This window comes from Crassostrea angulata, chromosome 1, assembly GCF_025612915.1.
Source record: "Crassostrea angulata isolate pt1a10 chromosome 1, ASM2561291v2, whole genome shotgun sequence".
In the NCBI taxonomy this organism is placed as follows: domain Eukaryota; kingdom Metazoa; phylum Mollusca; class Bivalvia; order Ostreida; family Ostreidae; genus Magallana; species Magallana angulata.
Window position 1 is genome coordinate 18,515,973 of NC_069111.1, and position 15,136 is coordinate 18,531,108.

The 15,136-nt window shown below is 31.3% G+C and overlaps 1 protein-coding gene across 2 annotated transcripts in view; it reads right to left on the reverse strand.

Moving 5' to 3' along the window:
* Nucleotides 1–128: 128 nt before the first annotated feature.
* The window catches only part of LOC128160612 (uncharacterized), a 60,703-nt gene continuing 45,695 nt past the window's right edge, over nt 129–15,136 (reverse strand). The window contains exons 4-10 of one of the 2 annotated variants that reach the window (XM_052823971.1): nt 10,296–10,403; nt 7,507–7,686; nt 6,324–6,425; nt 5,224–5,238; nt 3,008–3,073; nt 1,897–1,987; nt 129–1,467 (exon numbers count right to left, since the gene is read on the reverse strand). In XM_052823971.1, coding sequence (XP_052679931.1) covers nt 1,044–1,467; nt 1,897–1,987; nt 3,008–3,073; nt 5,224–5,238; nt 6,324–6,425; nt 7,507–7,686; nt 10,296–10,403 — 986 coding nt within the window. In that variant the 3' untranslated portion in view covers nt 129–1,043. The remainder of the gene's footprint in view (nt 1,468–1,896; nt 1,988–3,007; nt 3,074–5,223; nt 5,239–6,323; nt 6,426–7,506; nt 7,687–10,295; nt 10,404–15,136) is intronic. The other variant, XM_052823962.1, reaches the window with a different exon arrangement.

A 15,136-nucleotide genomic window follows, 5' to 3' on the forward strand; every position in this document is an offset into this window, starting at 1 on the left:
ACATGGGGCGAAAATAACCCTGTAGACAGTATATGTAGTATCAATAAAAGCAAGATGTTATTTTTTAATCCATCCATGATTTTTATGCTTAAAGGGAAAACGAACTAAGAACGAAAATCAATACAACATAAATTTAATACTTGATTTTATTACCAATAGCTTTATGGGGAAGCAGGAGAATTGCACGAAAGACTATTCTGACATAATTAACCCCGTTAAGCATAAGCATGCGTTATTAAAAAATCAAAATACATCTATGAAAATTTCTCTTTCAAGATATCCAGACAAGAATACCTTTCATAGCTTTTTAATTGTTGAAAACATATTATCAATACTTATTCGACCCAAGGTGTATTTTGTTATACTTTAAAGTAATATACATAGATCTATCTAATATGCAAGTTCCATTTAAATTTAATTTAAACAGAATGATAAAAAGAATGTGAACTTATTTCATGTAAATCCATTATACTAGATTTTTGTTGTAAACTTATTAATTCATGATTTTTTAATACCATTTTACACCACTTATGTAAGAAATGTGTTCCTTTATTAGTTTTATTGGTATTGATAAAAGAGAATTAAAAAAAAAATTAATGATTAAAATTAATGCGAATAAAAATTGAAGCATCATCTATATTTAAAAAAAAAACTCACACACACAGATTCGTTATAAGAATTCAAAACATTCAAACAATTTACATTTGAACTTACGTTGAAAATGATTTACATACATACAGTGTATATTTTACCTCAAAAATGGCGATGTTGTATTTATTGACTAGTAAGAATGGTGGGAAATAATTGCCTCAACCACTGTCACACCATACATGTTAGAAATGCTTTACAAATATACATGTACCGTTCAGGTTCAAAACTTTGATTCACCGGTCATTGAAATAAATATTATTTAATATGGCTGTCGTTTTGCACATAAGGTTTGTTGACCCCTTTTTTACTTGTAGTGCATGATTTGAGTAATATTAATGTTTCAATATCAATCATTATGTATCTTTTGATTTGAACAACCTTAAACATACACGTCACATGTGGTCGTAGTCTGGATTAAATTCATCGACATTTCGATTCTCTCTATTCATGACGTCATACTCTCCTTCTGGTGGGCTAAATCCATAAACATTTTGACTTATCACATTTGAACTAGTCGTTTTGTTTTCTGCATTCATGACGTCATAGTTCTCTTCTTCCTTGGGAATTTCCGTTTTATCTGTTGATGTCGAACTGACCACTCGGGATATCGTTGAAGGATCTTCAAAGGTTAGCACAATGTTTTCATACTCTGTACCTGAAACAAGTGAATCAGGATTTGCTTTCTTTGAGCGTCTGACGGGTTTTAGAGGAGACGACTTTACAGATCTGGTTTGCGACTGTTTGCTATCACGTCGTTGCTGGGTTGCATATTCAACAACAGGGGAATGATAAGCCGATCTTAAATTATTTCTACGTCTACAAGAACAAAAATACAGATATCTAAATTTAAGACTTCATGTTAGACATTAAGCAAATTAGATAAAGATTTATTCTCAAATTCCGTTTTTTTTAAAAATTAATTTCGTTTCATTATCATCGAAAAATCCATTACATATCAGCGACCCAAGCGATGCCAAATTAAAGAGGCTTGTGGTCAACAAATTAACCATCATATCTTTCTCAATATTTTTTGGGTATGATTTGTTCATTTATGAAATGTATAAAATAAGTATGTTGGATTTAAAATTTGAATATGTTGCTATATCTTTATCCAGAACTCTTCTTTTCAGGAGATTTTTATTGTCTAAAAATGGCCACGATCACCCAACATTCTTAAGCGCATTTAAGGAACATGTCATAATAGTGAGTAAGATTAAAACATGTTTTAGAATAAAAAAAAATTACCGTTTATATAGACAAACAAAAACCAGTAGCAGTATTGCTACTGTTGCCAAAACTCCAATTACTATTCCTACAACATTGCTGGAACTGGAATCTGTAAAGTATTAAACATGACGAGTTAATCTAGCCAAATTACAAGGACCAGCAAATTCCAAACAACTACAATAAAATGAGATTAAACCTCAAATAGTAAACACTTGGAAACTGAAACTCATGTAAATATGTTCACATTTAACTTTTATTCAACAGGTTTAACTTTCATTGAACAATGATATTTTATTGAATTATATTTTGGAAAAAGTAATAAAATAAGAAATCATATATTAATTCAAATATTGGTTACATGAACCAGGTTGCTTTGCATGCTGGTTATTAGTACTTATAACAAATAAATACATAAAACTGATGAATATGAACAAAACATAAAGGACATGGTTTAATTTGTAAATGTCGATATCTAATATTCATTTTACCATGCCAAATTAAAATGCAAGAATAAACATGATCACCAATGATAAAATTTTTCATATGTTTATTTTAATAGATAAAGATTATAATGAAGTATGTTCTGTTTGCTGAAGAGGACTTCTTGCAAAATTCATGCTGGTACGTCTAATTTTTCAATTAACAGATATTGTGATTGATTAAAGTCTATTAATCTAAAAACGTAATCATGTAAAACTGTTTATAAATAGAATAAGCATTAAAAATACATATTTAACATCATCAATGCAAAAACTTTGTATATATTCATTATGGATAAACTGATATGATTATTGAGGGTTAAAAATAAGCATATTGAGCTCATTAAATATTTACATAAAAACTACGATTTCCCCGCAGAAAAACATGCACGTATTAATAATATACGTTAAATTACTAAGTAGTTGGTTCCCACATATGAATGTAATATGTCAGTATTTCAAGCATTATTTAACCCCTTGCAACAAATTTTTGACAAGCTCACATTTCATCTCATTCTCACTATTACAAGGAATAAGACCAAAACTGAATTTGTTCAAATTTGATGGGAGCTAAAAGCTTTGTTTGTTACATTCACAGCATACTATATTGAGAAAAAAAGACAAAACAATTCATTATAGACTTCGTTTACCACTACTGTCTTTAGCTAGGAACGATTTCCTAGTTTCCCCGATCTCATGTATCTGACTTTCTTGTTCTGAAATGTGTTATATATAAAAAGTAACGTTCGTGTATGTGTCATTTCTCTCAATTTTCTCGTTGCATTTTATTGCCAATATTATCAATATAAAATCTGCTGGGAATGATACTTCTGATATTGTTCAGAGTTAAGAAAAAACACTAAATATATTTATGTTAGCCCCCACCCCCCTTTCGACCAAACTATTACCTATTATTATGTTCACCCAAGTTTACTGCAATGGCCATGCTATAACACGGTTTATCAGATTTTGACTGAACAAAAAAAATGAAGTTTCTACTTAAAAGAGAACGTAGAATGTATAGTATATTAGTTAGTCAGTTTAAGTTTTCATCTGATCTATTATCATTTTAGATACTTGGAGTTTGCGATGTAAAATTGCTGAGCGGCGGAATACTTTGTTTACACTAATAGCCTGAGCTATTCTAAAATTAAAGACCCCTTTACAAAGCTGAGAGTACAAATTGTAGCAGGAATTGTTTACGAGCATGTCAAACAGTTAATTTTAGTTGAAGAATATAAAATTGCGAACGTGGAACTTTACATTTTATTTCTTATAGTTCTCAACTCTAAAAAAAAAAAAATGGCGAGTTTATAAAATCTGCGTAGGTTGCTTCTCGCGATTTTACCCGGAAATTGATTCCTCGCGTTTAATTAGAAATCTAAAGAACATGAATTGCTCTGCTAATCGAACCAATGTTAACTAAATGAGGTTTATTGTTTTGTGTACTTAATTCTGCCACCCCGCTGCTTTGTATCAAATCGCGAGAATGTAAAATCACGAACGTGGAACTTTGCTCTCTATTTCTTAGAGTTTTCAACTCTCAGAAAAAATTGCGAGATTATAAAATCCACGAAGGGTGCTTCTCGCAGAAACTGATTCCTTGCGTTTAATTAGGAATCTACAGAAAGCGAATCGCTCTACTCATCGAGCACATTGTTTACTGAATGAAGTCTATTGTTTTGTGGTAGAAACAAAAGTCAACCTACCTATAAGGGTAACATTCTTCCACTTTTAGAATTGATAACAAAAGTGGGCGCATTATTTTCAGCCGCAAATAAATTTCATTTATAGTGTAAGGAGAATAACAAAATATGGATATCACTAAGTAAATATTTCTTCCACACAAATGTATATTCTAAAAAGAAAGTCATCATGGGAAAGCTGTACAAATTTAACACATAGAAGCAAGACAACGATATTTTGAAAATGACATTCAATCTTTTACCATTTGAAGATTTCGTTAGTTCTATTTGAGGGGTTGTAGTTGGTTCTGAAAAATATAATAGGGAACTATGACGGCAACAGTTTTCAAGCAGATAAGTTTTAAAAGACATAGCCTTATCACGTTAATAACTGTGGTCCCTCAGCCTTCAGCAAATAAATCCGCTTAAAGGCAATACAAATATATACATGCATATTAGATCGTTTAATACATGTTTTTAACTTTACACATTGTATCGTATTGAATTTATTATCATGGTAATAATTCTGCAGTGCTGGAAACACTGCTTTGACATAGTGTCTACAAGATTCAACACTTGTATCATAAATTTATCAAAATGATAAATGAAAATTTATTAACAAATATTCAGAAACTATTAATTTTAATCAGTTACCATATGCATTATTGTTCACTATAGATCGAGTGTGATGACTTCTTTGTGGTGAAGTTTGTTCTGAAATACATGTGCCATAAATAATATTCATGCAGATATAAAATTATAATAAAAGATATAATATGGTATGAAATAGCTTGTGCAGATAATGCTAGAAAGACCCGTTTTTTTCTCACAAATTCAGTGCGTGAACCTTGGAATTTTGTTAAGAGCTTTTGTTGAAAGGCAATATATACTGGGTATACACATATTCATGCATGCATTGCATTTTTAAACAATAAATAATAATATATAATAATATATGTTTTCATTTTGCATATAAAATCAACGGGCTTGCTTTAGACTGTGTTAAATAATCTACTTGAAATATTTGAAAATTTGAAACATACAAAATGCATATAGAACGGATTTTGTTAAATATGAAAGCAAAATGTCGATGTACATGTATATAAAAGTAAATATGTATATGTGCATTTGAGATTAGAACTTAAGTGGAAAACTATAGAAAAAAACCCAAATACACATACCTTGATCTATATTTTCTAAATAAAATGTACAATAATTTCTTTATTTTTGATCTTGAATAAATGTGTACACAGACCCCCCCCCCCCGAAAAACAAGCAAGTAGGAATGATATAGGTTAAAATATTTGGGTTCTCACATATAAATGTCATACGTAAGGATCCGCTTGTATCAACGGTTCATTAAATTTAATGTGTCATTATCCCCAATGAATCATTAAATTCTAAATAAATCATTAGTTAGTTACACATTAAAGGTCGTTGTACAAAACCGTTATTAAAGGTTTATTAGTTAATGCAGCATTAAAATATTAATGAGTCATTAAAGCGTTCTTATTCTTGAAATATTACTCATAATGCCATAATGCTATGCTCATACACTTCCGGGGCGTCTGCTTTATTTGTAAACATTCTGCCAGGATGACAGACGCCGACGTTAAAAAAAAGTCAGGTAGAAACATGGGGAAAAGTTTGATACTATCGAAATTTGAATACAGATGAAGTCGCCCTCGATCGCACACCTGAACCCCGTTGCCGTTGTGTTGTATTCCTTTTGTGACCTTAGCTCTTGTGCATTCATTTCTTGATCTATATGCATTATTTGTTTGTAAATAATTACTAGTATTATGCATTAGCCTGCATATTTGAAGTTAGTATCAATCTGGCTTAGCAAAAGTGCGTAAAATTTGATAATTTCATCTTGACTTTGTAACAGCGCTGTAAAATGTAGGTCTACACAGGTGAGGCTACTACAGCGAAATAAAAGTCTGCGGCTTATATAGTGGTTGTAGGGATATCGGCGATCAGATAGATATATGCCTTTTACGAGTAGTATTCAGGTAAATGTCTAAAATATCATTTTACATGTAAAATTGTTTCACATTTATATTATTCCAATTTTTTTGGTTTACTTTTGACATTCGATAATTTACAAAAAAGATATGATTTTGTGGAAATTTGTATTCCCTTTACCGAAAATTAGTGGTAAAAGCGAAAATAAACTTGTTTTTCTTAATGTTTGTATAGGAATAATGTTGATAGAACTAAACTCATTCATTTTAGTAACCATAATTTTTTTGTCTCTAATATTTAGACACAAAAGTACCTTCGGAACAAATATATTTCTTTTCTTCATCACAGTTTAAGTTTTCAACAATGATATCATCTCTATTATATCGACGGATCACTGGACACGAACTGCTTCCTTCTGAAATGATAAATAAAATCATTTTATACGTTGTTTTTCTGGTATCCGTTACTGTACATGTATGTTTGTTTTGATTGCATTGAAATAAAATGAGATTTTTTTTTGCCTTGATATACATGCACCAATCCAATATACGTCCAGAAATGTAGCTTTGTATTAAGGAGGCTTGGTGGCCAACTAATTAACCATCATACCTTTCTTAAATACTCAGATACAGATATAGTTTGTTAAGCTATAGACTATGACTAAGTAAAGAAAAAAAAACCCTCTAGATTTATAGCTCTACGGGAAATTCGGATTGACGAACCGTAGAGCTACAGTTCCAGCCAAACAAAAAACTATAATTATTGTGCACAAAGAGTTTCGCACGGTTTTGGACTTATTAAACTTTTTTAGGAAGTTTAAAAATTACTTCAGATATCATTACTCTTAGTAATTGCCTCTGGATATCTTTTAAACGCCCTCCCAGCCTCGTAAACTGAAACGGTGTGGTTTGTTTACAAGTAAAAATATCTATCCATTTACGATTGCAACGTGAATTTAATATACTTCACTTTCGCTGTCGGCTAAGGTGTTTAGAAATACTTCAAAGTGTTGAATCCAGTAGTAAAATCTCTTTATGGTATTCAAACATTTACATGATATATTCCTAAATCATTTGATAAGCTTAAAACCTTGAGCAACGTTTTTGTGTGCAATAAATATACAGTTCCCTGTATAGATGGAACTCCCGGCAGGTCGTCTATCCGATTTTTTTTTCAGCTAAGAAAAATTGGCATAATTAATTAAGCTTTAAAATTTAAATAATTTGTTATAATATCTTTATACAAAACTCTTCTTTTTAAAAAAGATTATAAAGTCTAAAATGACCAGCTTTCCTAATATGTATTTAACAATGAAGGACATGAGTGTTAAAGCAAAACAAACAAAAATCATTTAAAATTCTTTTTAAAAAGTTAAACATACTAGTAATTTAAAAAAAACCCACAGAAACACCATACTTATATTCTTTAATGGATTAATTCTATTTGACTTCAACACAATATGGAACATAAGTTCTTGAAAATAAAGTTGAACTTACGTTTCACCGTTTCGATTTGATAAAACTGTCTTATGCCAATCCAATAACGAGATGAGTGTAAGCGTCTGTACTTTTCATGAGTCGGTAGATAATACGCTAATGTTTGATTTTGTTTTGCACATTTAGACACAGCCTCAATCCAAGTAACTTTATCTCGGATGTCTATTAAAATGTCATTTTCTGAAATGTTAAGATATATAAACATTTAATGTAAATTTAAAATAAACTTCCACAATCTTAAAATAATACCCTATTTAATTTTTTCTGGACTCATCAAATGTGCATCAGGTAAAACAAATTGTAAAGACGCGTTGAAAAAAATATTTCAACATAAACAGGGTAAGTATTTTTAACAAGTGTTATACAATATATCCTTATAAATTTTAACATTTTGCCAATAAACATCGAAACTCCGGCGTCAGAGTAACTACTAATAGCTTTGGTATTTCAACACGGATGATTTGATGTCCAAACGCTTGAATTTTACATTATAAATAACTTAAAAAATAAATTAAAGCAATTTGATCTGTATTTTGTAGAATTTTATTTCGCTGCAAAAACCTGCTAGTATGACAAGTCTGCATATAGCATAAACTTTTATGATAAATAAGATTTGAAAAAATAATTAATTTTTGTCAATTTTTAAAGTAAATATTTCTCTTCTAAGGAATATATATAAAATCAATTTTTGTACAGGACGACAATGATTCAATTTTGCTCCGCATAAGGCTTCTTAACGGCCTTTTCCACAAAAATATGGCTAACAGAAATTTAAAAACCATGATATTTTTTAATTTTAGTAGAAAAGAACATTTCAACATGAAAAATGCAGCTCATATTGCTTTAAAAACCTACTTTCATTTTCGGTAAACCAGCCCGAAACAGCAAAAATGAGAGTAAGGTGGACACGCTTTGGCGGATCAAAGTCAGTGGAAGTTTTAATCAAAATATACACTTGCAATGAAATAATATTGAATGATTACGTTAATAGTGAATTTATTTAGTGAGAACTTATTTAAGGTTCACATAGAAAATAAGATTTGACAAATTTGAAAATGAGTCAATTCGTTTCTTGAAAAGCGATTTTAGTTTTGATGAATAGACGCCAATCGCAACTTCTCGGACATTTCCCACAGGCTCCCAAAAACACCTCGAATGTATTACCTAGGCGTCCATGACAATCCCCCTTTTTATTAAATTTGATAAAAATACAACACATTTTAATATTTTTATAGATGTAAGCTAGACTTCATTAAAGTCAATGGTATACCTTAAAATATACCACAAAAGCAACACACGAGGATGTCTAGAAGATACTTATTTTACTGGGAAGCAACTCCATTTTGTATAACATTCTAACATCCGGTAATGTTAATACATTCGAGGTGTTTTTTCCGAGAGGAAAGGCCCGAGTGGTTGCTATTAGGATACTAGACGCTTGCAAAGCACGACCTCTGGTGAGAAAATCAGATAGAGCTTTCCAGAACAGGGTAAACACGGACATGATTTGACGGGCATCGCAGGCGGATACCTTTGATCGGCAATCTATGGTTAATCAAGAAAATAAATAAAATGGATTAATTGGATTCGATTTTTAATTTTGATGGAAAGCACTTTCCAGAACGAATGGCAAGTAACGCAGTTAGACTAAATAACGTCGTGGCTGAACGCGAAGGGCGAGTTATCCATAGGACATCGAATAGCGTTTTTTATATACATTTTAAACACGACAGATTGGTAGTAAACCTTATATACATAAAAATGGAAACAATGAACAGGTTATGTCTTACGTTGATCTATATAAATAAATGATGTGCAATGTACGCATAAAACAGAGAAGTTGAATGGGATGGGGGTTGCAATTCTTTTTCTTCAAAACAATCTTTTATCTAAAATTCTTATATGGGACAGTGACAAAAATTATTGTGAAATTTGACCTAAAGAACAAACCTTAGATTAACAACGCACTGAATACCAACTCACCGGTTTGAAATAAAATAAAATAGTTTGCTCTTTTTCAGTAAGCTGAAACCAAAAAATTTAAGATCAAGTACATAATGTTAATGTATAGATCATTCATTTCAGTTTATATTTTTCATCTCTGCCTGCCTTACAGTGACATATTAAGGAAACTAAAGTTTGTTTTAAACACTCACTTTATAACTTATCTTATTGTCTCATCTTAAGGATTAATTTAAGGATCATCGTAAGTCCACCGATATGAACGAAGAGCTACTTATTGTTCAGCGTAGCCTTACTACCATTTCAAATAACTAGGTCAATGACCTACTTTTTAGGTAAGTGACCTTTGAAAGTTTATTGAAACATTTGTCAAATTTGTCAGAATTTTCCACCCTTTTCAAGGTTTTCTTTATTTGCAATTTGCAAACTTTGCAATTATTAGAACTAATAAAACAGTTTAATTTGTTGGTTAACAAATGATAAAAAACGAATAGTTTTACTAAATTCACATTTCAATGGATCGTTTTAAGCTAATATTTAAAATTTGATTTAGTCCAAATTTCCTCCATCAATTTTCAAAATTCTACCCATTTTAGATCGATTTTTACAAAAAACCTAACTTATCGGAGCTCAAAACCATTGGTTGCATAAAACTATGTTTATTGTATGTACTCTGTTGACATTAACTTTATACAAGGGAAGATGAACTATTGCAGATCTCGTAACCTGTTCATTTAAAATTCGTAGGTGAGATAATTAACGATAAGTAAAATGTTGTAAATCTGAATTAAGAAAGGAATTTATTTAACTCTTTTTATCATACTTACTTTGACAAATATACATATTCTGTGATGAACAGTTAAGTTTGTAGGCCCTTCCAGATTCGATAGAGATGCATTCTTCAATTTGAAAACCGCCCAGCGTGCCAATACTATCTAAAAAAAAAAAAAATAACGAAAATGTTGTCCCCATATCTGCACTGTCAGTCTAGATCTGTAAAGTTGATTTACTTAAATTAGAATAATGTGTGGCATAAAATTCCAAGCTCGATAAACGTATACTCTAGAGGAGTTTGCATATGAAAAGAGTAAATATTTGCTATCATAAATCACAGGCATGAAATACCTTTTATTCAGCCCAGAAAAAGTTAAAGAGCCAATTGGCTGGTATATTCATTAAAATATTTTAATATCTAAATATTTTAAGAACCCATTGATATTTTGCATTCTTTTCTTGAAAACTGTGGATTTTCTAACATTTAAAACGAACAATTCATTGTAAATCATAAATTGATTACTAATGCTGTCAAGCAAAGACTTAAAGATCAGTTTATGCAGAAACAATCAGCCAATTTTGTAATTTCTTCCAAAAGTAACTTTTGGATATGAAAAGTATTTAAATATTTTATCATCAAACCATCAAAAATTATTTGTTAAATTTTGAACGTCAAATCACCGACTTTTTGTAGAAACTGGTGGACAGATCGGCATTCCTTTTAATGACAAACGCTGTACCTTATGCAATAATAATTAAATAACCTATGAAATGCATTTTGTGTAAAGTAATCATGTATTGTTATGCATATTTCTGATAGTTCCCAACTCTCAGAAAATAATGACGAGAATTTAAAATTCGCGAGGGGTGCTTCTTGCGATTTTACGCGGATATAAATTCCTCGCGTTTAATTAGGAACTGACAGTTTAAGACAAAAATACTTTGAACCTAGACTTTGTGAAAGACTTTTTAACATAGTAAATTAATGTCTTCTTTAAAACTCAAAACAGCCTGTTTATTATAGAATTGCTTGTTTATTTTTTTTGTTCATCGAGAAATGAATCTTACAAGTGAAAAGCTGTCAATGTGACAGCAAACCAGGTTTTCTTTTATGTGAACTGTATCCATAAGCCATGTAAATCCGTATCCAGTGAAATGGAGTACCCTATATGCAATATTTTGCCAAAAATGACTTAGTTCAAGAGCTGGCATTTTTTTCATAAATTATCGGAAATCAAAATCCTACCAATATGCACACCTCTGATATATGTACAATTGATCTGCAAAAGAACAATTTCCTATCTTGGAAACTGTAGGAGGAGTTATCCGTACAATGAGGGTACCCTATATGCAATATTTTGCCAAAAAATGACTATGTTCAAAAGCTGGTATTTTTTTCATAAATTATCGGAAATCAAAATCCTAGCGATATGCACACCTCTGATATATGTACAATTGATCTGCAAAAGAACAACTTCCTATCTTGAAAACTGTAGGAGGAGTTATGCGTACGATGAGGGTACGCTTTTGGTAGCCGCCCGCCCGCCGTTTTCACCATTTTAATAACCGGATTTTTTCCTTTGGAAAACCCGGTTAAAAACAGAACGCTTTTATATACAACCCATGGGCCACATCGCTCACCTGAGGACCAATAGGTGTGATTAAATCAGCTTAATGGAATCATAATACAAACTATCTTGACAATGTTGTATAATACATGAAGATCCCGTATAAATAAAAATCCATTTTCCTCTTGGATATTCTTATCACATGTACCATTAGTCCCTTTTCTAAAAGGATAATATTATAGTCATAACACATGTTGAGTATTTCAGTTCTAAAAAAGATCCTAAACAATTGTTTATGTATATGGAATATAAACTTACATCAAACTCTGAACACCTTGTGACGCCCAAGAATTGTCAAGGGGCCAAAGTCTACACAATTTACAAGAATCACCCGGCTGATAAGTTTCTGAGAAGAAGATTTCTGAAGGTTTACTCTATAAAATCCTATGTAAAAATTCGACCCCCCCCCATTGTGGCCTCACCTTACCCTCGATGGGTAATGATTTTCACAATTTTGAATGTACATAACCTGAAGATGCTTCACACACAATTTTCAACTTTCCTAGCTAATAAGTTTCTGAGAAGAAGATTTTTAAAGATTTACTCTATATATTCCTATGTAAAATTACAACCCCCCATTGTTGCCCCACCCTACCCCTGGGGTCATGCTTTTCCCAACTTTGGATCTACACTACCTGAGCAACCTTCTACACAAGTTTCAATTTTCCTGGTTAGTTAGTTTCTGAGAAGAAGATTTTTAAAGATTTACTCGATATATTCCTATGTAAAAATTTGACACCCCCCCCCCCCCCGATTGTAGCACCACCTTTCCCCCAGGGGTAATGATTTTAACATTTATGAATCTATACTACCTGAGCATTCTTCCACACAAGTTTCAGCTTTCCTGGCGAATAGGTTTCTGAGAAGATTTTTAAATATTTACTCTATATTCCTGTGTAAAAATTCGACCCCCATTGTGGCCCCCAATACCCCCGGGGGTCATGATTTTCACAACTTTGAATATGCATTACGTTAGGATGCTTCCACACAAGTTACAGCTTTCCTGGCCAAATGGTACTTGAGAAGAGGATTTTTTAAAACTTCTCAAAAATTTCCAATAATTTCTAATTCACTCCCATTGAATTCTCTTTGCCTAAGGGTGCTTTGTGCCAAGTTTGGTTTAAATTGGTCTCACAGTTCTTGAGAAGATGACGAAAATGTGAAAAGTTTACGGACAGACAGACAGAAGGACAGACGGACGGACGGACGGACGAACAGATAGATGACAGACTAAATGTAATTAAAAAAGCTCACTTGAGATTTCAGCTCAGGTGAGCTAAAACGTTTGCGATGGTGTATTAAGATTGATTTCTCGATTACAAAACAAATATACTGTCAATGCCTTGCACCGCCATTGCTCGCTGACGCCAAGCTGAAAAATGTTTTACTGATTGCGATTTTTTGGTTACCTGTTCATTTTCTAGCATAACTATTGATAGATCCTTCTTTCTATGGCCACTCATGAACATGATATGATCAAGTTCTACCCTGCCTCGCAAAGTGCCTTTGATGCAGTATGCCGTGTACCTTTGTTTACATTTTGCAATACTAGATATGTCACAAATGAATTTTGAAAACTGTTATTTTTTCCCCCTTTCCCCCCGGAATTTATATAAAGCCTTTGTACAGCAAATTATAAATAAATAAAACAGAATGCGACAGTACAAATTAAAAAAATTGTTTACTGCTTTCAGCCATGTCGGCTCTTCAGACAGTTATACCTGTCTGTTATACCTGTATCACTGTCTGAAGGGCCGACATGGCTGAAAGCGCTAACAGTATAAACAATTTAGTTAATTTGGACTGTCGCAATCTGTTTTATTTATTTAAGTTTATATAAATTATTTTTAGAAGTTTTTTATTGAACTTATAAGCCTTTAGCTGCAAGTATGTACATTGTAGCCCCCGGTCTTAAAAATGAATTTGACAATCTAGTTTAAACTCAATTGAACCAAGGCATAGTTTTGACAGATAAAACGGTTACGACTTGAACTTAATTATTATATCATTTATTATACTTTTCAGTGTCTTAATGCCAATTAATTAAACCCAATTTATTTTTTATTTCACTGAAACTGTCAACGTTATATATATATATATATATATATATATATATATATATATATATATATATATATATATATATATATATATATATATATAAATATATTGGGTACATGAGGATTTAACAAAGTACAACGAACTTTTTAAAAAAAGTTTTTGACCAAATTAACTCATTTTAGATTTTTTCAATGTTTCGACCAAGTTAACACGATTTAAATAAATTGAAGTGCGAATGAAGAGGCACCAACATCTGTATTTTTGTTATGGAGACACTTAAAATCATAAATCATGGAATCATGACTTTCGTTAGCTGATGATATGATAATTGATAAACACTTAAGAAAATAATTTACAGTCGTTTAGAAGTGTGAGGGGACAACCACAGATACAGTTCAAAAAGCAGTACAACATTCAAATTGATTACGGGAAGGTCCTCTTCACCACTCCAATAATGTTCACCGAACAAATTAGAGTAAATGTTACAGAACTAAAAAAGGATGTTTAGTTGTTAAGAAAGTTTAATTTAATATTGGAAAGGTGGCCAAACCATACTGTCTTCTGTGATATGATGAAAAATATGGGTTTCCTCATGGGGTGCCTAAACATAAACCCCTCTCTAATTCAAATTAACAAAAAATAAATCACTTCATTATAAAAACAATAGTATTACACTGTGTACTAAACAATGAAACACTATAATCGCCTAAAAATAATCGTAAGGGTGTGTATTTTCTTGCATTGATATTCTAAATGATAATACAGTAAAACTCGGATATAGCAAAGTCCTAGGAACCAAAGGATTTACTTCGTTAAATCCGTAATTCGTTATATCCGTATAACGAATTCTTAAAAATAACTATAGCGAATTCACTATATACATGTTTTCTTTCACAAGGCTATAATTTTTACTAATTAAGGCTTAGAATAAAAATATATTATTTTGATACATATAATGATCGGACTGTGGGTCGAAAAATTTATATGAAATTAAATTTATTCAAACTATCATGTTAAATATGTTATATAGTAGTGGAAACTTCATTTAAAGGGGCATGGTCACGATTTTTTCCAAAAATTATTATTCCGATTTTAATATTTACAATGCTTTAGAAAGGCATTTTTAATAGGCAACCGAAATTTGAGTGTCATTTGTTGAGTTATAAGCGAGCTACAGAGCTTGAAATTCTTCGCAATGTAAACAA